Source organism: Setaria viridis, chromosome 5 (assembly GCF_005286985.2).
Source record: "Setaria viridis chromosome 5, Setaria_viridis_v4.0, whole genome shotgun sequence".
NCBI classification, from domain to species: Eukaryota; Viridiplantae; Streptophyta; class Magnoliopsida; order Poales; family Poaceae; genus Setaria; species Setaria viridis.
In genome coordinates this window covers 32,216,265-32,241,542 of record NC_048267.2, presented here as the reverse complement: position 1 = coordinate 32,241,542, position 25,278 = coordinate 32,216,265, and the positions used below count along the sequence as shown (strand labels likewise).

The following is a 25,278-nucleotide window of genomic DNA, read 5'->3' as shown; positions in this document are numbered from 1 at the left end:
CCGAGCGACCCCGCGTCCGCGTCAGTCCGCACGTGACCGCCGGTGAGGAAGCCGGACGAAAGCGAGGGAACCAGCGAAAGACCAGCGAGCGATGGATCACAACTCACAAGGAGGAAGAGCGAGGATATGGCCGCCGTATCCCGTATAGATGAGGACGGGTCATGGCCTCATGGAGTCATGGGTCAGATACTCTCAGATCCCCCGTGCTCGCTGCTCCGCTTTCTGTTCCATCATCATCCGATCCGGCAGACCACCACACGCGCGAGCGCGCGGCGCGGGGGCACCGCGGCCGCGCGGCGCAAAGCTGGTAACAACGCCGCGCGGCCCGCGCCCCGTCAAGGCCCGCCCCGCCTGGACTTCAACCCGGGGGACCCGCGATCCACGCGCTTGCCCGTGCGCCCCGAGCGAAGCGGGGCTCGACACGACACGCCGACGCCATGACCCCAGCTAAATCGCTTCGGTGTCCGGACGCCACGGTGGCCGGGGCGAGCTCGATCTGTTCGCCCTGTCTGTCCGGCCACAAATGGCGGGCCGAGGGTGGCAGAGGGCGCATGTGAGACCGACGCGTCTGCGGGATCGGGCGAGCTGTCTGTCTGCCTGTCCGTGACCGATGAATTCACGGATCGATCGCCGATCGGGTCAGTCAACACGGGAGGGCTGTACTAGTAGTATATTGCTGCTGATGTTGCCTGTTGGTGTTGGGTGGCAGCAGCGCCATGCACCTTGCTTGTCAAACGGACACGCACGCTCGTTTCCGCGCAATGAATTCTTCGTGAATTGGTACGGTGTGAGAGATGGTACGATCGTGCTACTGGTGGATGCTGACCATTTGCATGCTTGACGGAGGCTGGCATGATGGCTCCCATGCATCGGGTCAGATGACAGATGACTCCTATTCAAAAAAAAAAAAGAAAAGATGACAGATGACTCAGCGACCCGCGCCAAAAGTTCGTGTTCAAGTGGCTTCCACCCGAGCTAGCTCTAGGCTATAGCTAGGTGAACACGTAGGCAAATGATCGTCGCCACTCGCCACCGACAAAGAGCAAAGCGAGATCATGTAAGCCCCGTTTGGTTCCACTGAAGTTTAGTCCTGTCAATTAGAAGTATTAAATATAAACTAATTATAAATCAATTGCACAGATGGAGTCTAATTCACGAGACGAATCTATTAAACCTAATTAGTCAATGATTTGACAATGTGATGCTATAGTAAACATGTGCTAATCATGGATTAATTAGGCTTAATACATTCGTATCACGAATTAGCCTCCTCCATTTGTGTAATTAGTTTTATAATTAACTCATATTTAGTCCTCCTAATTAGCATCCGAATATTCGATGTAACACGGACTAAACTTTAGTCCGTGGAACCAAACACTCCTAAATTCGGCGGCCGTGTTTGATCCGACTATGGACATGTCAAAATAGCACGTTAAACTAAACCATTACTTTTTTAAATAACCCAATTAGGCCTTGTAGTTAATCTAGATGTACCCTCTGTTTTTATTGTAAGGCGTTATTTTTCTAAGATAAGATTATGACCAACAATTACTCCAATACAAGTTTTTATTTATGTCATAAAATTGATTAGCCATAAGTATTTTTTAATATGAATATAATGATATCATTTTTGTGTCATAAAACTATATATCAATAAAGTAATTGTTGGTGAAATGTTTGTCGTATCGAAATGAAAAAATAACTTATAGTTTAAGTGGAGAGAGTACTAATAGGCTAACTAGATCAACCGCTAATATATTTTTGAAAACCCCTACTGCTATTGTATTAACACTAAACTAACAATGATATAGTGAATCCCTTGTTTCTCCCGTACATCCGTAAAAATAAATGGAATTGATATGGTAATCAGCCCAGCTTTGAATTCTCATCTTCTTTATGAGATACATGTGGAAAATCCACTCCGTGTTCTCATTTATCAGTACATTTGCATAATTGCATATTGCATCTCCTTTGTTTTAGTTATGATAACGATTTAATAATTTTTAATCAAAATAAGATATGCTTGTTAATACGTTCATGGTTTTTAAAATTTGTCAAAAATTCAGTACTACGGTATCTTGGAAGTCTTATACCTATCCTTACCTTGTGTCACCCAATATTGTGATTGAATAGGATTTTTTTTTCCAAATTTTTTATGATAAAAGAACACATGCCATATGAATATGGGACTTAGTGACCATTTTAGATGAGGTTAGGTGCATGGTAGATTGTAACTATGCAATGCTAGGTTGTAAGCCTGGTGGAACGAAAATGTGGTGAAGTATGATACTGCACATGGTTTTGTGAGTTAGACACAAGGATTACGAATTCTAAGCCTCCTCAAGGCACTAGGTAGCCATGTATACATCAGCAATAGGTATGAATAGATTGTCTATAAAAGCAATAATGATAATGATGATAAATAAATGTCTAACTATCTAGTACATCTTAAAGGACATTTAGCATATAAAATATAACGTATTTGAAAGCAACAATAATAAAAGTAAAGACATGTTTAAACATTCATATATGCTGGATGACATTTAGCATATCCAATATAGCACACATCCATACTAGACATGAATGAATTATCTGTAAAAGCAACGATAAAGAAATGCCGAACCATCATATATGTCATAAAGGGCATTTAACATATTCAATATAACATGTAGCGCCCGGCATGTCCTACAATAAAAATATGAAAATCTATATATCTTAAAAATCATTTAGCTTATCCAACATAACGTCTGCATCTGTATAGTATTTTTTTTATAAAAAAGCAAAGAGCTATTTAATTTTTGTAAAACATAGGCATAGATGCTCGTATACACATACACATACTCACTCCAATGACTATATGCAAGCATATCCTACTTTCTACGAACATTTTTCAATGATGCATAGATTAACAAAGTCACCATAGACGATTCGTTATCAATGGACATGTCACCCGCCATTCTACCAAGAAAAGAAAAAAATAGTTACTAAAAATTCAAGCACTATGTAGAGATATTTGAACTTTATGTCATAAACAACATTTAAGATACATAGACCAACTTCAAAAGCAACAATATAAAATAATAAATTGAAGATCATTTTTCTAGTAATACAAAATAAGATCGGCCACCCCCGCCACCTCTTCCCCGGCCCTAGCCGGACCCATGACGCCACCCAGATCCAGCTGCCTGACGCCGCCCGCGCCGGGCTCATCGTGCCCCAACCCGACGCCACTCGCCCCAAGCTCGTCGCTCCGCCGCCCGACGCCTCCCGCCCCAAGCTCGTTGGTGCGCTGCCCTGAGCTCGCTCCCTCCACTTCGTCGATGAAGTTCCACCGGGTCCAAACGAGAGCTCACCTTGCCGTGCTCTCGCCCCTCTCCATCCTCCCCGCGATGGCCAAGCACTGGCCTCGAGACCCGACCATGCGCCACCGCTTGGTCACCTACAACCGCTGGGAGCGAGGTGCGACCCATGCCGGCCGCCGCCGTGCCGTTGACCCGCGCCGCCACAGCCCCATCCTACTCGCAACCGGCTAGCACCGCCACGTCCCGTGCGAAGCTACACTGGGTTCAAGCGCAATCGGCATTCTGATGAAGAAGAAGATAGGGTGGAGATGATGACACGTGGGGACGTGAGTTGGGGGTAACAATGGCAATTCATCCTAAAAGTTGTTTTTTTGGAGCTGAAGGTACCCTCCCATCCAAACACCTCCATCAAACAGTTCCAACTCCACCCAGAGCTAGCTCCACCTGGAGTTCTGGAGTGGAGCAGCTCCACCTAGAGTTGGAGCCATGCCAAACAGGTCTAAAAATATGAAAATCTATATATCTTAAAGATCATTAAATCTATATATCTTAAAGATCATTTAGCTTATCCAAGATAACGTCAGCATCTGTATAGTATTTTTTTTATAAAAAAGACAAGGAGCTATTTAATTTTTGTAAAATATAGTATTTTTTATAAAAAAGGCAAAGAGCTATTTAATTTTTGTAAAATATAGGCGTAGACGCTCGCACATACATACACATACTCACTGCCATGACTATATGCAAGCATATCCTACTTTCTACTAACATTTTTAGAGATACATAGATTAACAAAGTCACCATATGAGCACGTGACCCGCCATTCTACCGAGAAAAGAATAGTTAACTAAAAATTCAAGCACGATATTTGAACTTTATGTCATAAACAAAGATATTTAATATAGGGTCTGCATAGACCAACTTCAAAAGCAACAATATAAAATAATAAATTGAAGATCATTTTTCTAGTAATACAAAATAAGATCGGCTCTCATCGATAGCTCTTATGAATTTGACTTCTCTAATGAACTTAACGTCAAAATATTTATGCACAAATACAAACGATTAACACGTTATATGCTATTCCATGAAACATTTTAATTAATAAAATCATTTTTCGGCAACTTTGCTTGTGCTGAAAAGCACAATAGTTTCTTTTTTAAAAAAGAAAAAAACACAAGACGCGCACAACAAGCTATCCTAAAAACACCTCGTGCTCGTGGTAGAGGAGACGAGAACGGATAGACCCAGAGGAGACGACGGACCCACCAGCACCAGGCCACCACGGTTCCTCCGCCTCACTGCTCCTCCCTCTCCCTCCCTCCGTCCTGCAGGCTGCAGCCCCAGCGCGTACCGACGCCTCCCCACAGCTGGAACCGTACTTTACTGGCAGTAATCTTCCCACCCGCCTCGGCGCCTCCTCCCCACCTCGCCCGCTCTCGCTTCGCTGTTCTCCTCCCGCTGTCACCTTCCTCTCCCGGCGAAGCGTGGCTCCTGCGACCGGCCTCCCAGTACCCGCTCCTCCTCCTCCGCGCGCGGAGCGCCGCGGCCGAGCACGGCCGCCGCCGGATCCTCCGCCCGCCCGCTCCGCAGTCCGCCGCTTCCGCTCTCGTGCTGCGGCTAGCGGAGCGGAGATCCGTCCGGACCTGAACTGGGGTTTCTGCTCGCTGTTGGTGAGTGATCCTGGCTTGCTTGGTGTGTTGCCCTGTCTCTCTGGGAGCAGGTTCCGCTCTCAATTCTGATCCAAATCTCTCGTTCTCTCGGTTCGGTCGGCTGTGAATTTGCGTGCGGCGTGGTGCGCGGCACGCTGCTAGTCTCTTATCCATCCTCTCGTGATTCAGCCAGTCTCTTCGTCTCCTTCAGCTTGCGAGATCGACATTGGTTGCTACCGTAGGAGATAGGACTTCTAGTTCTAGATACCATACCCAATTAAGGTGCGGGTGCAGTTTGTTTTCGAGAACTTTTGCGTGTTCAATTTAAATTGCTCGCTCCACGCTAAGTCCGCCCCTGGCCCTGGGTGCATCTGGCCCGATTCTGCCCATTCTGGCCAGAAATGCCTTCGGAAGCGAAGTTGCTGATGTAATTGTAGTGTTTTGCACTTTTGCTCCATTGCATCGTAGTCTTTGAAATTCTGGACCATATAGTGGTTAATGTATGTCATGTCGAGGTGGTGACTGGTGAGTCACAGTGAGACTTTTGTTTGTTTGTTTGTTGGAGTTTTTATTGTGGTGCTGAATTCAGGTAAATACGAGGCTGGATCTAGATCGCAGAATGCATGGCGTTATGCACCAATTGCACACATTCCACAGATAGTCCCCGGTCAAAGATGCCTTAAAATTGACTCCATGTTTTGACAAAATGAACAGTGCCCAATTCCCTTATAGTGTACTAGGAATCTATGGGATAACAGTGACTGAATGGATTTGTTGGTGATATCCTGTTGCAAATCAGCTATTCGTCCTGCAGGCTTTTATTACAGTGGAATTTTGTTGTATAGCGAAGAAAAGAGTCCATATGGCAAACTTTCATGTGATGAAATTTCTAGTTGGGTGTCCGTTTTGGATCTAAATGACATCAGGATGCACATCAGCTGATGAAGAAACAATGTGATCCAACTTGCTAACCCTTCACTGTAGGCTGCTAAATAAGCTTTAGTCAATGATAAAAAGTTTCCCTCTCTCTTGGGAGTGCTCAAGTAGTCACATGTTCTAACGCTTTTCAGTTAGATGTTACAATCAAGTGGTTGTGGGTTTTGAGAAAAAAAGGTTAAAAGCAGTTGAATCAGATTATGAAGTTTGCATGTAACACTGAACTTTCAAAAAGTCTATCACACTTTAGAGATTTTTTTCTTTGCTTTGCATTATTAGCTTCATTAGTAGACGAATTTAGAATTGTGTTATGTCAATCCTGAATTGAATTACATTAAATCCCTTACTTTTTTTTGTTGTAGTTGCATTGTCTATAAAATTTTAGTATCTTAAAGAGAATGGAACATTATCGATGCAAATATTGTTGTAACAAAAGCTTTGGACTCCACAGAAACTTCTTTATGTGAAGTTTTTTAGTGTTGTTTCTTATTTTCTAATTAACATCTTCCTCTTGCACAGATATGAGCTAAATTGGTCAGTGGTCCTATTGAATATGGTTCCCATAGGTTGGGTTTAAGGAGCTTCACTGTCTGAGAAATGGATGAAACACCAACTAGTTCCGGGCAATCTGAAGCTAGTTCAAGTGAACCTAGTTGGTGGCCCCCAGACTTTTTGGAGAAAATAGAGTCTGCTTCCATATCGAGGAAACAGGATGTTTTGGGTAATCTAAGGACCTCATCCTGGAAGGCTTCTCAATTACTGTGGTCCCAAGGATCTTACTCAGGGTTAATCCCGAATGGTTTCTACTCAATCATCCCGGTGAGGATTACTCTTTAGCTAAGTTTTTTTTTTCTGGAGACAATTTCAGTAGTCATGCTAGTTTTCTTTATAGCTGTTTGCAACATTATGCCAATCACTCTTTATCCATGTCTTTATTCAATAAGAAAACGAAACTTAAGTTCCTGCACATCAGGTAGTAATAGAACCTAGATTTCAGTGCTTAATATATATATTTTTTCAAAACTTTCATAGAAAGCATATAAAGGTTCATAGAGACACCAGTTTTAAGCAGGGGTTACCATCTGACAAAACAACGCAAGCATAAACTGAACATGCCTAAAAGCTTAAGCAACCGATACACAGATCACTGAACAGAAAGCATCCAAGGCTTAGCAACTAATGGGCATCATGCTCACAAAAAAGTTTCCTGGAGGTGGTTGACCTGCATAATATTTTGGTTTAGTTCTCTTTACAATTTGATCAATACAATGATTTTTAGTTACTCTAAAGAAAAAGACAACTTTTTAGTGGAAGTTTCCTTTGTTTCAATTCTTTATGAGTGTGGTATTTTCAATTTCTCCATTGTTATGCTGTTGACTTGTCCATTCATGCAGGATAAAAAGTTGAAGGAGACTTTCCCAAACATTCCGTCACTAGATGACCTGCAAGCTCTTGAAGCGGATGGGCTTAAGGCTGACATAATTATTGTAGACACCGAGAGGGATAAGAAGGTTTTCATGTTGAAGCAGCTTAGTGCTGCACTTGTGAAAGGGTTAAACTCTAGCCCAGCATTGGTGATAAAGAAAATAGCAGGTTTGGTAAGTTTTTGCAGAGTGTTGCATGCAATTCTGTCTTCCCGTGTGTAATTCCTTATTTTTGGAGCTCAGTTTCATGATTATGAGTTCATCATAACAACTTTAGGTACCTTTGATGCCTAAGGGCATTTAGAACTGAATGGTGTAATCGTGTTAAAAGTTATAAAATTTTTTCCATGGGCAAGTCCTTGCATCATCAAGTGCATCCGTACCGAAATGATGTTAGAGTTAGTAAGCATCAGTGTAAATTCGTTTCATGTGTGACACTTAGCTTACTGTTCCCATAATAGGTTTTTGACTGCTTCAAGAGACAAAATGTTGATTCTAGTCCAGCAAGAGGCTCGACTGAAGATACCCATTTCTTTGGAAATAAAGGACCACAACTTCTAGGGCAGATAAGACATGGGTCATGCCGACCCCGAGCTATTCTATTTAAAGTTCTTGCAGATGCTGTTGGCCTTGAGAGTAAACTTGTAGTGGTATGTCTACAAGTTAGTCTTCGTTTTCATTTCTTTTTGCTAATTTGTGCTTCATTTTCCATATGTTTTTGTGATAAAATATAAGTTCAAAATACTTAAATATGTCTCTCATAGGGTCTACCTGATGATGGTGCTGTTGGATTTGTGGACTCTTACAAACATATGTCTGTGGTAGTTTCACTGAACTCTATGGAGCTGCTAGTTGATCTTATGCGATTTCCAGGCCAGTTGATTCCTTTTTCAGCTAAGGCTATCTTTATATCACATATCTCTGCTGCGGGTGAAAGCGACTCAGCTGAAAATGATTCGTGTGATTCTCCTCTTGAGCCTAACAGCCCTCTTTATGGATTGTCTGATAAAGTTGAAGCTGAAGGGTATGCTTATGTATTAAATATGTCCTCTCATTTATGTGATTCTGGCACTGTCTATTCCTATACTGTAATATATGTGTTGCTGTTCATTGGGATATCTAATAGTTACTTGTTAGAAATTTTTTTGGATATAATTCTGCTGGTCCTTTATGATATTAACTTGCATATTGATTTATTGTGTGTTAAACATATTTCAATAATTTAAAGGAAAAGGTCAAATAAGGTCGAACTCCTATCTTGAACCTGCAAAAAAAAAAAAACCCAGGAACATAGGGTTTCGCTATACAGAACATTGGTTATACTTTAGAGTGGTTTTCATCATGGCTTGTATTGTTGGGTAGTGTCTCTTAACACATAATTTATTATGGGCAATTATAAACATAATAATGAGGAAATGAGAATAAACTGAGAATTATTGCACCATATTTTTTGGAACAAAAGGTACTATAACTAATATACATAGGTACTTAAGTTCTCAAACACTAGTTTAGCGTCCGGAAGAAACATCATTGAAGTGAATCTTACACTGGAACATGAGATTTTTAGTGGCGTGAAGGGAATATAATATAGAGCATGTTATTGTTGCAAGGTGGTCCCTGGCAGCTGTAGTTATTCATACCTTTTCAGTTCAATTTACAATCCTTATGCAAATTTATTTAAACTTAGACACTGTCTTGATTATGTGCACGATAAGAACATTTCTTCTCCATCTCAGTGCAGAATTGAATCTTCATCAAATCTATCTGGACGCTCATTGCGTAATATGATGTTGAGATCAAGAACATTTTCAGAGGGAAAATTAAGGTAACAATAAAACATAATTTCACAGCTAGCTTATTGAAAAGCTTGTTTGTTTTATCATAATTAGATGAAATTTATCCTACGATATGGTGCCTGCGTCTATAATTTGGACTTCCTTGTTCATTACATTTGTTAAGAAGTTGTCTGTTCTTTAAACCAGCACGTCATGCAGTGAGCCAAATATAGCAAATGCCTTTTGGAGGCGCAGCCAAAGGAAAGGAGTTGCTGAAGAATCCCGTGGTGCTAGTTCAAGGTTTTCACTTTCCACTAAACTCGCTTTGTCCCAGTTCTTTTTATCTTTGTGGTGTTGTTATTTCTTATTGTGAAGCCTTTGTTTCTGAGATCTGAGAACAGCATGGTAAATTATGGTTGGAAGTACAGTTCTAGGTAGTATCCCTTATTATAGGTGCGCAAGATTCCTTATGGAGGCGGAAGTGCGCGACATGTTTTTTTCTTGGTTGATCTTCAAATATCTGATTTTGTCCTTCATGAAAATGTCACTATTGATATCATCAAACTTAACATTAGCAGTCCAAGAACTTGTGCCATCAAAACTGTTGGAACTTTGACATACATGATCTTCACATGAAAATTACTATGTGTATTGTACGCTTTCGTTTCCTTATATATTAATGCAATGATACGCAACTCTCAAAACCCATGCCATTAGGTTAGGATTTAGGAATGCACTTTTACGCTATTTCTAGTTTGTTTTGTGCATGTTGCAACAGACCAAATGAAGTCGGTCTATGTTTTTTTTTTCTCTCGAACACGCAGGAGAGCTGCGTAGCATTATATTAAGAAGAAAAAAGGGATAAGAACCCTTACAACACACACACACACACAGACACCACTATGGAATGAAAAGTCAGTCAATATGTTGGTCTGGGCCAATCCACTTGCATCCCTAATTTTATTAAGTTTCAAAGATATATCGCAATATAATATGCTAGTCAAAGTTGCGTTTTGGATGCCATGCCCATATCTAGGAGGACCAGAATGCCACCGTTCTGTTATTAGGGGGAGTATTGTGAAATAAATTGTGGTTGTTTCGTGACTGTGGTTTGCATCTTTTTCTCCATTTACACCTATTTTGATCTATTACTCTGAGTGGTGACTTGCATGATATTTATAACACTTTTGTTTCGTTGTCTTGAAACCAGAGGTACCTGTGTTTTTATTAGTTTTTCCTTTTCAGTTCCTTTTCCAGTCCGGAGCATCCATTAATGAGAGCAAGGGGAAGATCTATACTTGGCGGTGAGAAGCAACCATTTCAAGAATACACAGAAAGTGGATCTGCATCAAGGTTTGCTACTTGTGCTATTTTGGCAAGCTGAAGTTTTACGTTGTTGATTCTTTAGGTCGGTTTAGTGGTCTGGTGTGAATCATTTGTTCATTTTTGTTTTATTCCCTAGCTATTGGTAACTGTACTATTTTGACAACTGAGCTGCACAAAATTGTGTTGGGAAGCCAAATTACTTTTCCTATTCTATTTCGTTGGCTGGAATATGCTCGAATCGTGCGACCTGCTCGTTTGTCATATTTCTAGCTCACAGCAATTTAAAAACTGTTACAATATAACATATTTCACTTTGTACTTCATATGCTTAGATGACAAGACTTGGTATATTTGAAGTTATAATGTAAATTAATGTTCGAATGGCTCTAAGCATGTGGTTTGTTTTCTCTATTCTAACAATCAGAAGACTGATCTGTGTAAACTCGTAGCTTGACAAGTGTAGAAGTTCTTGGTTTGCACTTGGATTACGTAATAAAGTTTGAGCCATCTGGACTACATTTTGAATCACTCTTTAGGTTTTGGTCAAGAAAACCATCTACATTAATTCAGAAATATTGATAGATGAATTGTTCATAAACCAGTTTTGGTGTGTTTCCTTTCATCCTTTTCTCAACTATTACTGCAGCTAAGAATGCCATAGCAAGAAGTTCTGGCATTTGTAGCTAGTAGCATTGATCAGATGGATGAGTAAGCCTTCTTCCTGTTTTTTGTGAGAATGTTTCATGCTTTATAGAATACATGAAACCTCCAGTCTCACCTATTTGCCAATCAAATACGACACTTGATTATGTGAGTACTTTAACAGCGGAGCACAGTTTGCAGTAAAAATGTACGTAAAATGGGCTGGTTGTTTTTTTATGATTTAGCATTTACTGAGGTGTCTACTAATTTTTATTCTTTTTCTAGCCTTGTTAATGGCAAAATTTATTGCAGTCTCTTTGCTTTGCCAAAACTCATTTCGTAAATGTGAAATAGCCTGCAAATTTGTTCTTAAACAAATCACTGAATGCACTTGTAGATCAGATGGTCTTAGTGGCACTTCAACATCTAATGCTCGAAGAATAAGACGAAGAAGCATTAGCATCACACCTGAGATTGGAGATGACATTGTGAGGTAAATTCTCATTTTTAACTGTCTGATGAGAATGGGGATGTCTTTCTGCTTTTTCATAATTTGCTTAGGGCATGTGTTGCTTTCACTCAAAGTATGTCAATGTTCATGGCATGTTTTGCTCATGGCTGAGCCTAGATGCTAGATATCCTCATTGATTATTATATTATGTTTTAATTGATACAGAGACATGCAGATAGGCTAGATAACCTTATTGAGCATGAAGCATTATCTTTAATATGTTAAACTCTTTAACAGGGCAGTTCGGGCTATGAATGAAACACTAAAGCAAAATCGCCTCCAAAGGGATCATGTTGAAGGTTCATGCTCATATGTTACGGAGGACCAAAACAATGCAAATGACTGCCCAAATGATGTACACCTCTACAAGTTGCATTGTTTTTATTTTCTCCATATTTGTCCTTTATATCTTGTGCATAGAATCTCGGCAGTTTGGGCTCAAAATTTATTTTCATTTTTAGGATGATGCGTCTCGAAGAGTCGGTGCTACTGACAATGGCTCAAGAAACCGAACTGGTTCTACTCAGAAGGCCATGTCATTACCTTCGTCGCCACATGAATATAGGGGTCAAGTTACTGAAAAGAATGACGATTTTATGAGTAAAGAGAAGATGGCACTGGCATGGAACAAAGTATTCCAGAGCTCTCCATTTCTTAATAAGCCGTTATTGCCTTTTGAGGAATGGAACATAGATTTCTCCGAGATAACCATTGGCACACGGGTTGGAATAGGTAAGTAATCTTGAATTTCCTCGGGCATAATTACTGAAGTCACAGTACCCTTATAGCATACATGCTCACTAAAATGCAACTCTCATATTCTTGTGTTGCTGAGTTCTTCACTATGCTGTAAAGCATGTTTGCTGCTTCTGTTATGGTGTACTCTCTTTTTACTATGTCCTTCACTATGCTTGCATATTTGATGTTATTTCGTATTGCATTCTTCTGCTTGCATTATGGAAATGATACTATTCTTTTTCTGATTTCTTTTGGCATTTTTTGGTCCTGATTTATAGCTTTCCGAGCTAACTTTTTACGGAAATGATTCATCAGGATTCTTTGGAGAGGTTTTCCGTGGTATATGGAACGGAACCGATGTTGCCATCAAAGTGTTTCTAGAACAAGATCTAACAACTGAAAATATGGAAGATTTTTGCAATGAGATATACATCCTGAGGTACCAGAAGTACTCTTTGTTTCGTTTGTTTTCTTTTCCTATTTTTTCTGTGGTAGCCTTCTTTTTTTTCATTATATTTACACTAACTGTGGTAACCTTATTCTTTCCTTTCAGTCGGCTACGACACCCGAATGGTAATAACCCTTTTGGTTTATGTGAACTACAGTTTCAGGAACAATTCTCATATGCTCTGAACTAGATACCAAAAACTGTCATATGTTTTGTAAGGTTGCATTCTAACCAATATATATTTCCTTTTTTGCTATGTAGTTATATTGTTTCTTGGTGCATGCATTACGCCTCCACACCTGTCAATGGTTACTGAATATATGGAGATGGGATCACTGTACTATCTCATCCATATGAGTGGTCAGAAAAAGAAGCTCAGTTGGCGTAGGAGGTTGAAAATTATTCGAGATATATGCAGGTAAGCTCAGTTACCACTGCTGACATGTACGAATTGGTAAATAACATCCAATATGAGGATGATATATTGGGCCTGGGGCAACATTTTTACAACACGATGCATGCTGTTTTTTCAATTGACACAACTCTCCAGTGACCAATGTTCCTGAGCAATTTGACCTTTAAAAAATATTCTGAGTCTTTTAACAGAACTGTATTTGATGCAATTCTTTTGTCTCTTGGATTTTAATCTTTTGCAGTTCCTTTTTATATGAATTGCTGATCTGAAAGAAATGGTGTCTTTTTAGGGGATTGATGTGCATACACCGCATGAAGATAGTTCACAGGGATCTCAAAAGTGCAAACTGCCTGGTGAACAAGCATTGGACTGTCAAGATATGTGACTTCGGTCTATCTCGAGTGATGATTGATAGTCCTATGACTGATAACTCCTCTGCTGGCACCCCAGAATGGATGGCCCCTGAGCTTATCCGGAATGAACCTTTCACAGAGAAATGTGATATATTTAGCCTTGGTGTTATCATGTGGGAGCTGTGCACATTGAGTCGCCCGTGGGAGGGCATCTCTCCAGTTCAAGTAAGCATTCATTTACCATTTTCTCGAAACAGTTGCAGCATGAATGAATTTCCTAAAGGTTTATGTTGACTAAGCATGCGGTGCATTTTGATCTCTCCCCAAATTGGCTTTTCCTCAATGTTCTTGTGGTTCGAAGCTGCAAGCCACTTATAAAGTGCCTCTTATGCATTCTTGTTCCTATATGTTAACATATCCTAGTGGGAAAGCTGTGAACTGATATAGGTGAAATTGGCAATTGTAGGTAGTTTACGCGGTAGCTAATGAAGGATCACGTCTCGAGATTCCTGAAGGACCTCTCGGCAGGTTAATTGCAGGTAATATGGTTTTCTATATGGTAGAGATATTAGATATTTTTTTCTTTGATTTGAGTGGAGATCAGATTAATCAGAAGCCTGTGTTGACTCGGCAAGCTTCCATCGTGCCTTTAATTCCAGCTAATGTTTTTTGTTTGCTGCAGATTGCTGGGCAGAGCCTGATAATCGGCCGAGCTGCCAGGAGATCCTCACCCGCTTGCTGGACTGCGAATACGCTGTCAGCTGAAGTGGAAGCTGTCCCGCTGAAGTTGCTTTGCTCACACGCCACCCGATTCCTGCAGAGGTGGACACGTTTTCTTGTATAAAACCTGCAAAAATTAGCCAGTCGACTCTGCGGGCCGGCGAGGTTACTCATACTGAAGTCTTATATTCCTGCTTTATGACGGCGATCCTTTCTCCCAAAATGTAAAAAATGTTTCCCCGGTTATATAAGAACATGTCTGGCCAAGAAATGCACCTCGCGTGTCGCGGGGACAAGCCTGGTTGCTGTTATGCCGTACCTGTTCTGGAATCTGGATAATTGCACGTCCTCGGGAGTCTGGGTCAACCATTCGGTAGTTTCCAAGAATATGTCCAGGATTCTGGTGAAAATGACAAGCAACTGGGGAGTTCTTTTTTGCGATGAGACCAGCGGACTAGGTGATGTGATCATCTTATTATATCTGTGTTTGGCGGCTTTTGGTATGGTCTGAACTTTGAATATTTCGCTGAGCGGCAGAGCCGGCACATACCTTATTCTTGCGAGCAGCGAGCAGCGAGCAGCAGGTCCAGTTGTCGGTCAAAGACGGGTGGAGGGTATTGAACAGAAGCATCACTGGCATCAGTTTGCGGTGGCAGTTCTTTGATCCTCATCAGTTCGCGTAATCCTCAAACGCTGGTGTATAGAAAACATCACAGCCGATCCGAATGGCATCTTTATGATCGTAACTTAGGATAGAACCACAAAAGTTTTGCATGAACTTCAAAGGAGTGGACAAGCACGGATGCGCACAAGCAGGCAAAAGGGGCCGTCTTCTGTCTGAGTTTCTGACCCGTGCAAACACAGCATGTGTTTTGTTTTGGGACGATGTGGTTTGGGTTGGAACCGATCTATATCTTATGTTTGGATGAGAGGGATGAATTCGTTCTAGTTTTTTATTTGGTAGAAGGGATTGAGAGGGATGGGATGGATGCCATTCAACACCGTTAGCAATGGGCCCACCTGTCAGTTGTGGGTTCCACTTGTCATCCTCTTTTATTCCTCTATCTTCTTCCTCAACCCCGCGTTGGACACTGCTCCCCGCGTCGTCATGTTCCTCCCCGCTAGGCCGCTCCCCGGCCGACCTGCTCCCTGCCGTCCCGCTCCCCACGCTGGCCCCCGCCTCCTCCCTGCCCGCTCCCTCCTCCCCACCCCAACCTCCCCGGCCGCCTCCGCCCCTCCCTCACTCCTATGCTGCCCGACGCTCCTCCCTCTCTCTTGCGCCACCTTGCTCCTGCACCAGCCGCTGGCCGTCGGCCCTCCCTCCCTTCCCCCAACGCCAGCCTCCGCTGCCGCCCCTCCCTTCCTCTCTCCTACGCCGGCCGTCGGCTGCCGCCCGCCGCCCGCGCGCCCTCCTTCTCCTGCACCCGACGGAGCGAGAAGGTGTGACGGGGAGCAATGCGGGTCGGTGTGGTCTATTCCCCATCAGGGACGAACCCAATTCACAACGTTTCCAACCAAACGCGGGACGATGTGGATCAAACTCGTTCCGACCCACTGCAACGTAACCAAACACATAGAGAAGGGATGGTTGACGGATCCCCCGAGGCCCCAGGGCCAGGGCAAGCAGCCGGGCGAGATGCTCCAGGACCGGGTGGATCAGAGAAAATCATGGACAGCCGGACAGGAACACTTGTATTCGTCGGCTTCCTTGCGGATTGGAACGTTTATATTTCAAAAGAGAAAACGGCTATAGAAATCACTTCTACGAGCTTTTCGAATCGGTAGACGAAGTCGTAATATAGTCGCCTACCGTTGACCGAACTGGAATTCTTTTTTATCTAATTATACATCCCATACATACAAACTTTTCAAAAAAAAAAAATAGCCTCATATGTTACTCCAAAGAAATAGGATATACATTTTTGATTTACGATTAGTGGAGGTTTTGTAAGATTTTTAATTCAATTAAATGAAATGCCACAGTGTTTTCAAGACTATTAAATACTAAAACTGTTAGATCCAACTATATCTAATCACGTGTATTACAATTAAACTCTATGTCTAATGTCTAACATATGAAATCATGAAATGAAATTGCGTATGCTTCATTCAACAATCTAATTTCATATTAGATGACATGGTACTGTTAGGAATCATGAAAAGAAACTCCCAATTGGAATGAAACATCAGAGTCTGCACTGCCACACCACATCATGTTTTTTATACTTGCATAACCGTACAAGTTCAAGCTTATTTCGCCTCCGTTGAACAAAAGTCAACCTTGATCCGTGCTCTTCAAAGCCAATTCCTGTTCATGACCCTCTTATTCAAGTAGGAATCACTGACCACAAAAACATCAGAAGAAGTGGAATGGTCATTTCATCCCTCAACTTTTCTCCAAAACTCGAATTCGCTCTTCAACTGTCACATTGTCAACTTTAGTCCTCAATTTTTTTTTATTTTGGTCCGATTTCATGGCAGCATGCCAAGTCATCCAATAGTGTAAGCAAGGTTCTTCGGTTCTTGGCAATAATGCTAGTTTGACTCACAACTCACTAGCATAGTGAAAATGAGGGTGAGAAGCCAAAACAGCGAGAAGCAACCGCAGCCATGACCGAGTGCTAATGACTAGCGGCAGCGTGACTCGTTCCCCGCGTACCTCGGCATGCCAAAGGAGCCGCCGTAAACAAAGCCGCAACCGTCGATAGCGGGTAACCCATCGCCAATCCTATCCGACTTCCGGAAGCTCATATGTTACGTGCCTTCCCGTGTATAATGTTTGTGCAAATATTTTTATCTGTTGGATGTGCCTCCTCTTCCTACCCCTACCCCTACCCCCCTCTCTCGCCCGGTACCGCTGCCCACAAGCACCGTGTTCACCGCGCCGTTCGCCCTGCCGGCACCCGCGCGCCGATCTTGGTTGGGACGCTGCTGCCTGACCGGCTGCCGTGTGCCACCACTGCTGCCGTCGGGCGCTGCTGGGCCAACCGTCAGGTGCCGCCGGATGCCGTTGCTGGATGCAATCCATTTTTTTTTTCAAAATGTTGATCTCATATTTGACAAATGTTGAATCAATCCGCTAAAAATATTGAAATATTTTTGAAAAAAATGTTGAAGGTAGTATTTTGTTAAATGTTAATTTACCTTTTCTAAATTGTTGAATCTGCAATTTTCGATATGTTGATTTATTATTGAAAAAATGTTGAAATCTTATCTTTCAAAGGTTGAATTCAGATCTCTAATCGAATGTAATAGGCTTCAAAGTCATAATGGCTTATCTAGCCTCCGGCGCGGTCTTTGCGCGCATACCCCTCCGGAGTTTCCCACGCCGCCGCCCAACAGCTAGCTGCAGCCGTACCTATCTCTTTCGGCGCGGGCGCCCGCCCCAACCGAAACGCACGCCGACCGAACGGCGGCCAGCCGAGGCCGAGGCCGAGCCGTCCGTCCGCCCACCACGAGGCCACGAAGAAATCGCGATCGGTTCACGAGTCCTCCACCGGCACGGCACGGCACGGCGCGCGGAGCGGCGCCAGCCGCGTAACTTCCCCGGTTCGCACCCGCACGTCCGTCCGCCCACCCCACGTCGTCCGTCCCACCCCACCACCTTATCCCGCGCCGTGCCGGCCGGCCGGCCAACCGAACCACGCCGAGGCCGCTCTCTCTCTCTCCGACTTTAATCCAGCTCCGTCCCCAGCGCCAGCCAACAGCTAATCCCTCGCCGGCTCGGTGTCCCGGTCAAACCCGCCCCCACCGACGGTGCCGATCCAACGGCGGCCGCTCGCCCACACGGCACCCCCCATGCATCCGCTCCGCTCCTCCACGTGCCGCGTCGCGTTCGTCACGGCCCACGGGCCGGCGCTCCTCCCCTCGCCGCCCGTCCGCCCCTCTCGCCTTCTTTTATTCCCCACCCGGCCTCCTCTCCTCGCCCTTGCCTCGCCCGCCGCCCCACATCTATCCACCCGTCCGTCCGTCCGTCTCCACGCGCAACCGCGAGAGAGAGACAGAGAGAGAGAGGGCTAGGTCGTCGTCGTGAGGCGTAGAGATCTGGGAGGAGGAGCAGGAGGAGGAGCGATGGACGGGAAGCTGCCGCCGCCGAACCCGAACCTGCCGTACCGGGAGGACTGCTGGAGCGAGGGCGAGACGGCGGCGCTCGTCGACGCCTGGGGCTCGCGCTACCTCGACCTCAACCGCGGCAGCCTCCGCCAGCCGCAGTGGCGGGAGGTCGCCGAGGCCGTCAACTCCCGCCCGGGGGCCTCCGCGCGCCGCCGACCGCCGCGCACCGACATCCAGTGCAAGAACCGCGTCGACACGCTCAAGAAGAAGTACAAGGCCGAGCGCGCCCGCGGCGGGTCCTCGCCGTGGGCCTTCTACGGCCAACTCGACCTCCTCGTCGGGCCAACGCTCTCCGGCGCCGCCGCCGGCGGCGGCGGCGGCAAGAAGCCGTCCCCGCCGCGCGCCGCGCTGCCCGTGTTCAGGAGGCGCCGGTCGCCGTCGCGCTCCCCGTCGCCGCAATCGCCACCGCCGCTTCCCATGGCGCTCCCCCTCACCAATTACCACCGCGGCTCCAATCTCCCCTCGGCGAACCTCATCCACAAGGCGGCCGCGGCAGCCGCCGCCGCTGCCACGGAGTCTGAATCAGAAGACGGCTACAACAACGACTACGACGATGATGACGGCTATCAGCAGTCGCCGTCGCGCTCTGTATCTTCACGCTCCGGTGGTGGTGCCACTGCCGCCGCTCCTGCTGTCGGCAGCAAGAGGAAGATGAGCAGCGGGAGTGGTGGGTTCGGGGAGCTAGCGAGGGCAATTGAGACATTTGCGGATATGTACGAGCGCATGGAGGCCGCGAAGCAGAGGCATGCGGAGGAGATGGAGAGGCAGCGGATCAAGTTCCTCAAGGATCTGGAGCTCAAGCGTATGCAGGCTTTTGTGGACATGCAGCTGCAGCTTGCAAGGGCAAAGCACGCCAGGAAGGGTGACGCTTCATCGGAGATGCTAATGTCTCTAGCGGCACTGCCGTTCCTCAGCAGCCCTTCTTACCTCTGAATTGAAGAAAGAGTTAGGTAAAGGAAGATTTCACTGCTTAAATTAGGATTCAGTCAGTTGGTTGCTGCGATAGACTTGTAGTGGATTGTTTGTATGTTTGCTAAGTCCATGCCATTGTTTGATACAAACCATGGAGGTACTGCAGGTGTTTAAACATGCCTTGCAATACACTATGCTTAGTTTTTCTTAGATGAGATGGAAATTTACTGGTTTAGGACATGTAAGCAATGTAATTTAGGAATTCAATTTCTACTACCTTTGTTCAATATCACTTCTGATTTATTTGGCCAATTCTGTTTATACATGATTGGTTGCAACTTGCATGATGAGAGACCTTAGCTTCATTTATGACATTGCAGTATTGTCTGACTTTGTTATGTTTTTCATTGTCACCGGCTTTTCGGAAGGGAAGCCTAGTAGTTTTTGTTAGTGTATGTGGTCCTCTGCTGTGTCAAATTTTGACTTCCCAGTTTCTCTCATTTGACACATGCAGTGGTCCCAAGATGATATAGGGCAATTGTGCTTTCCTTTCCAGTTGTGGTCGGGAAGTCTAATAGTTTTTTTTTCTAATGGTGTATGTGAGCCTTGGCAACTGCCAAAGTTTAGTGTTTGGTGTACAAGACTATGGGGTTTCTTAGCTTTTAGTTTTAGCTTTTCTGTTGTACTTGTGAATGCTGAAAGTTTTGTTCAATATGGATGATGGTGATCCTTTGTTGTCCCTGTTTTGAGAATTTGAGGGTTCTGTACTTTTTCTGGTTTTAGGTAGTTCTGTCTTGATGGAAGGCATTTTTAACTTGTAAGTTATAAGACCTGCCCTTGAACTAGGTTTTCATGAACTGGCATGAAATTAAAATTGTTCTCTAGTTTGGCTTTGTAGAATGGTATGCTTTTTTCTGATTTCCTGATTGTGTATACGGCTTGTTCTTCAGATATTTCAAGTTTAGATCCTCACAATTGTTTCCATTCTTTTTAAAATAGAAAGAAGCTCGCGTCTGTCCTTACACAAATGAAATTAATATGCATGAATGATGATACTCAGAATCTGCTGTTCATATTCATTGTGATATATTCCCTCCAATACCGAATGTAAGTCCACTAGGACATTGACACGGTCTCCATATTGCATTTGACTAACAGTATCTATAAAAAATGTATTATTTTAAATAAAAAGAGTTACACATTATTTAAGTATTTCTACGGTGAACCTAGTAACATCGACGTCATGTTACCAATCTGTATGTAACATTTTAGTTACTGATGGTCAAAGCTAAAAAAGTTGAATTAGAGCAAGTCCAAATGGACTTATATTTGGGATTGGAGGAAGTATGATGTAATTTCACTGCTTATTCCAACTTGCTTGAGGTGGTGGTGGTGCATTGTTTTTGGCATATTTGCATCTATACCATCAGGAAGTGAATACATTGATCCATACCATCACTATTCCAAAATTCTTTCAGTTACACACCAACTTATCCCCTTGCATTTCTAATGGACAAAACTACCCATGCCCCCAACCTCTCTCCCAGCCTAGCCATTCTCTGCAAGTTGTCGCCCCCCCACCCCCACTCACCCGTTTCTGCAGTTTACCTGACTGTTGCCAGGCTGATCTGCGGGTATTTCTTGTTAGTTCATTAGTGTGCATAATTGTACATGCCTGGTTATCTTATGGTATCAGATTGCTTTTTAAAATATTATTTTTCTTTTTTGGTAGACAGGAGCAGGGCAAAACTGTTAACTGCATTGGTCATTAGCCACCTCTGACCATAGATTAAACTAAACTTAGCTCATCTAAGTATCTAACCATTAATAACCAATGTATCATAGAAGTAACATGAGAAATTTTTACTTGTGCTGTTAAGTGCAGTTCTTGCCTGCTGTGCATAGGCTGCAGTCTGTTTTGATGTGCAAAATTGGCGTTGTTTTGATATTGGCAAACACTTTTTCGCCCAAATCAAAGCCTGAGGAGTACCCCCTTCAATTTCAAATACTGAGCTTGTAGCCTTTAAATGCCCTTGGTATGCTGTGTGACTTTTGGTGTCTACTGATATTTATTGAACTTTTTTAGTTAAATTTTTATACAACCCCTGGTATCATTTACTGCTTTACCTAATGGTTTTTCCCCAATGTTGCATTCTCTTCTATTCTAGTCAGTTCTTCCAGAGATGTGATGATACCAAAGAAAAAAGATCATTTGATTGGTTAGATTGTAACAAGAATTAGTACTTTGGTTGCATGCCAATCACTCCTAGGAAGTATCATAAGAAAATATGTGCGCGCAGAGCTGTCTTGTTGCATCATTTCTGTACCTGTTACTGTATTTCCCTCTATTGATCTTGCAAGCGTTGTTCAGATATTACAGTTGAAATTTACTTCACACCATGCTTAAGCCATTTCTGATGATCAGCTTTGTAATTTTAGCTTCAATGTCAGATTTGTAGTTTGTACTTTATGATCAGATTTGTAGTTTGCACATCATCATCAGACCTGTGGCTAGAAAAAGATCTTTTACTTCTGTCGGGCGGCAGTATGATGTACTGATACATTATTGATTTCTATTCTTTTCAGATTGTTAGGAGCCAAGCTAACGAGATGATATCGTCCTTCGATGAAGATCCACTAGGTTCATTGGTAGCAGTTTGGTATATAGACGGCCTGAAGTTGGTAGTGCGAAACAGAGCAAGCTTGCTAATAGCGCGATACCCTGTTCTCGCCAATCCATCCCGAAGTGTGGACGACAGATCTAATTCCTTTCCCTTGCCTTTTATAGTTTTGATGAGTCGCTGAACGGAGTCATGTAAACTAAGCCCTTTTATCTTTTGGTTTCTTTTGCGGTTCTCATGAGTTTTGTAACTAAACTTTAAATGGAGCAGTTCAATTCTAAATTTTACCCCATGTCATGGATTCACTGATTGAATTATTGGCATACGGCTTTGACCAATGCATTTCCATTCATCTATCACTGATTTCAATATTTCATCATATTCATACACCACAATTGAACTAGAGCTTAAAGAGAACCAGCATTCGTATGCAGTGCAGGTATGCAGTATCAGCCATCAGAGAGCAGGTATGCAGTATGCTCACTTGTCCCCGGCCCTCGTCAGTGGTCACGTGCATCGGGGCATGTGAACAGTGAATGTAGCTGCAAGCCGCTGCCCGCTGCTGCTCCGCGAGGTTTTTCACCAGTGAGGTTCGACATCAAGTCCTCCAGTTCAGTCTTCACTGTTGCTTTATGCCTCTTTTCGGGAAAAAGGTGGACCGCCAAGGCGCACGCAATGAATGCACCACAGCCGAACGGCATCCGGTGCATGCACATCGCTGTAATAATTGATTCTTCTTACCCTTGGGTAGAAAAGTAATGAAGGGGAGAGTCTTTTTTTACAAGCTTTGAAGTGCAAAAACAATTCAGTTTATATTCAGCAGGTTTATTTTTTTTGCTGATATTAAGGATGGAAGGGTAGAAGAGATTGCACGCTCCCTCCTTGTTATAGCGACAATATAAATGCATTTTTCAAAATATTTTACTCCTTGAATGTTACTTTCGGTGAAAATTGAGAAAATGTAGAAAAAATTACTATATAAGTAGTGGTCAAAGTGTTAGTTGATATCTTCCATGTAAGCATTTTGTTGCAAATGCTCAGGCCCTATTTATTTTCAAGAAACAACTACATGGAGGGTGCTCTCAACGGGGCTCCTATGGTACTTGCGCAAGCTGATTAAACTTCAGGGTCAATTAGAAATATAAATTAACATATCATCATAATAGATTCAATATTTTCAAAAAGTTAGTCCAATATTTAATAGTATTAAATTCAAAATTTTCTAATACATACATCAACATTTTGAAAAAAATATTCCACATTCAACATTTTACACAATCTGTTTCAACATTTTCAATAATGTTCAAACTTCTTCGAAAGAAAGACCAACGTTTTAAAAATAAAATTGACCATCTTCTTCTTCAATGGGATGGCGTACAACAGCATGATGGGGGCGGCGTAGCCCAGCAGGCGCGGCAGAGTCGATGGAGATAGGTTGTTGTGGGGTCGGGGAGGACTGCAGTCGCGGCAGGGTTGGCAAGGCGAGCCGCAATGGTGCAATGGTGTAGGGCGGTAGTCGCGGTGGAGCCGAGCAGCACGACGGGGTCAACGGCGATGGCGGCGCAGGCAGGCAACACGGTGGAGGCAGGCAGCACCGGCGCAGGGAGGCGACGGTGGTGCATGGAGCAAAATGAGAAGGTGGCGGCGCGTGGGGTGGACGAGTTGCTAGGGTTGAGGAGGATGGGTGTGACAATCTAACCGCTGATGTTATTCGCACGAATCTCAAACATTGCAAGTTATATAAGAAAAACTATCAAACGTTGGATAGGATTTCTCACTCTCCATTAAAGGTTAACTCATCCGTCTATCTTCTTCTTGGCTCCCTTGCACATCTCCCCTACTTCTCCTCTCATTCTCAATCCACGCCAATTCCTTGGATGAGCCCTTACCACCCCCCGCCTCCCAGCCAGATCTGGCAGCGCCACTACCACCGGAGCCTGCGCCCACAACCACAACCGTCGCGAATGAGCCAACACCCCTACTACAAGCGCTTCCCACCCGGCTCAGGTGGCACCCCCACTGTCTTCACCGCCCATTGGTTGTCTCCCACCACCGCGACGAGTGGCATCCCCATCGCCTCACGGTCCCACCCGCAACATGCCTCTACCGCCGGCCGACAGCCTACTCAGGAGCTCCCTCTATCCTCGGCACGACAGGTAACCCTAAATCCCGAAATCACGAACGAATCCGAACCCTAACTTCACCGGAGCGCCACCATCGCTAGAGTCTGAGTTGTCACTTTCTTAATCCATTTGGATCTTTCCCTTCTCTGCAAAAATCACGCCCGGCAATCTTCTCCCCCATCTTGCATTTCATTTCTAAATCGAGGGGCTCTTTGATTTAGGTTTAAAATGAAAGCTCCCTCATTTTAGTTTTTTTTCTTAGTTTTATTGTAAAAAGCACCGAGTTTGCACATGCTTAACCGAATGAATCCATTTTCAACGATATATTATATGGCAAGCTAGCTGAGTCAAATTTATTCAAGTACTTGCATTAAGCGTATTCATTACGCTGCATCGATTTTTTTTCTTTTATTTTACAAATAGTGAACTCACTTTAAACTCCCATCAATGATTTTTTATGGAATCTCTAAAAGTGCTAACAGTTTACTTTTAGAAGTATCTAATATTTGTAAAGCTATGTAATTTATAAAAATGTGTTGAAATGGCTTAACTATATGCATATTTGAGTAGTTTTTCGACCAAACTTAGAGCATCTCTGTAGTCCCCTTTCCCCTTACCTTATTGGGATTTAGGGGAGAAATCTTGCTCGAGCAAGATTCACTTTCTATTCCCCTTTCTCCTTTATTTTTTTTAATCCCCTTTCTTCCCCCTCCCTTCCCTCTTCGTGGGAATTCACCTATCTCCCTTCCCTTCTCCCTTTCTTCCTTTTCTCTGCAACCGTCCGATCTATAGGCGTGTGAGAAACGGTAGCCGTTCGATCCACCCTCTGGTCGCCTCGCCGTCCCCACCAGCGCCACCATCGATAACCTCGCCGTCCACCGGCCACCTAGGCGCCCGATACAAGAAAGTCGGCCACCCACGCCATGGCCGCCGGTGTAGGGGCCCTCGCCTTCTGTGCGCGCCACCGATCGCCGGCCACCCTCGCCCTCCGCGCTCGCCGCCGACCACCCGCGCCATGGTCGCGGTGCTGGGGCGGCCCTCGCCCTCCGCGCGTGCCGCTGGGCACCGGCCGCCCTTGCCCTCTACGCTCGCCACCGGACACCCTGCCATGTGCGCCACTGGGTGCCCTCACCCCTTCTCTCTACAACCGTCCGATCCACAGGCGTGTGAGAAATAGTGGCCGTTCGATCCACCCTCTGGTCGCCTCGCCGTCCCCATCAGTGCCACCGTCGGCAACCTCGTCATCCACCAACCACCTAGGCGCCCG

General features: G+C 44.1%; 2 protein-coding genes across 2 annotated transcripts; both read left to right on the top strand.

Annotated features, from left to right (window-relative positions):
• Positions 1 to 4,570: 4,570 nt before the first annotated feature.
• LOC117856982 (uncharacterized) lies at positions 4,571 to 14,553 on the top strand. The gene is made up of 17 exons (XM_034739442.2): positions 4,571 to 4,975; positions 6,410 to 6,709; positions 7,285 to 7,488; positions 7,776 to 7,964; positions 8,079 to 8,338; positions 9,056 to 9,139; positions 9,297 to 9,389; positions 10,335 to 10,442; positions 11,455 to 11,550; positions 11,806 to 11,923; positions 12,030 to 12,300; positions 12,622 to 12,745; positions 12,860 to 12,879; positions 13,016 to 13,172; positions 13,459 to 13,747; positions 13,989 to 14,061; positions 14,205 to 14,553. Exons 2-17 carry the CDS (start codon positions 6,488 to 6,490, stop codon positions 14,285 to 14,287), a joined length of 2,391 nt encoding a protein of 796 aa, XP_034595333.1. The 5' UTR covers positions 4,571 to 4,975; positions 6,410 to 6,487; the 3' UTR covers positions 14,288 to 14,553.
• A 3,558-nt stretch (positions 14,554 to 18,111) lies between these two features.
• On the top strand, positions 18,112 to 22,180 carry LOC117857973 (uncharacterized). Its single transcript, XM_034740917.2, has 2 exons — positions 18,112 to 19,305; positions 21,854 to 22,180. The coding sequence occupies exon 1, from the start codon at positions 18,314 to 18,316 to the stop codon at positions 19,286 to 19,288; it is 975 nt and encodes a 324-aa protein (XP_034596808.1). The 5' UTR covers positions 18,112 to 18,313; the 3' UTR covers positions 19,289 to 19,305; positions 21,854 to 22,180.
• Positions 22,181 to 25,278: the final 3,098 nt, after the last annotated feature.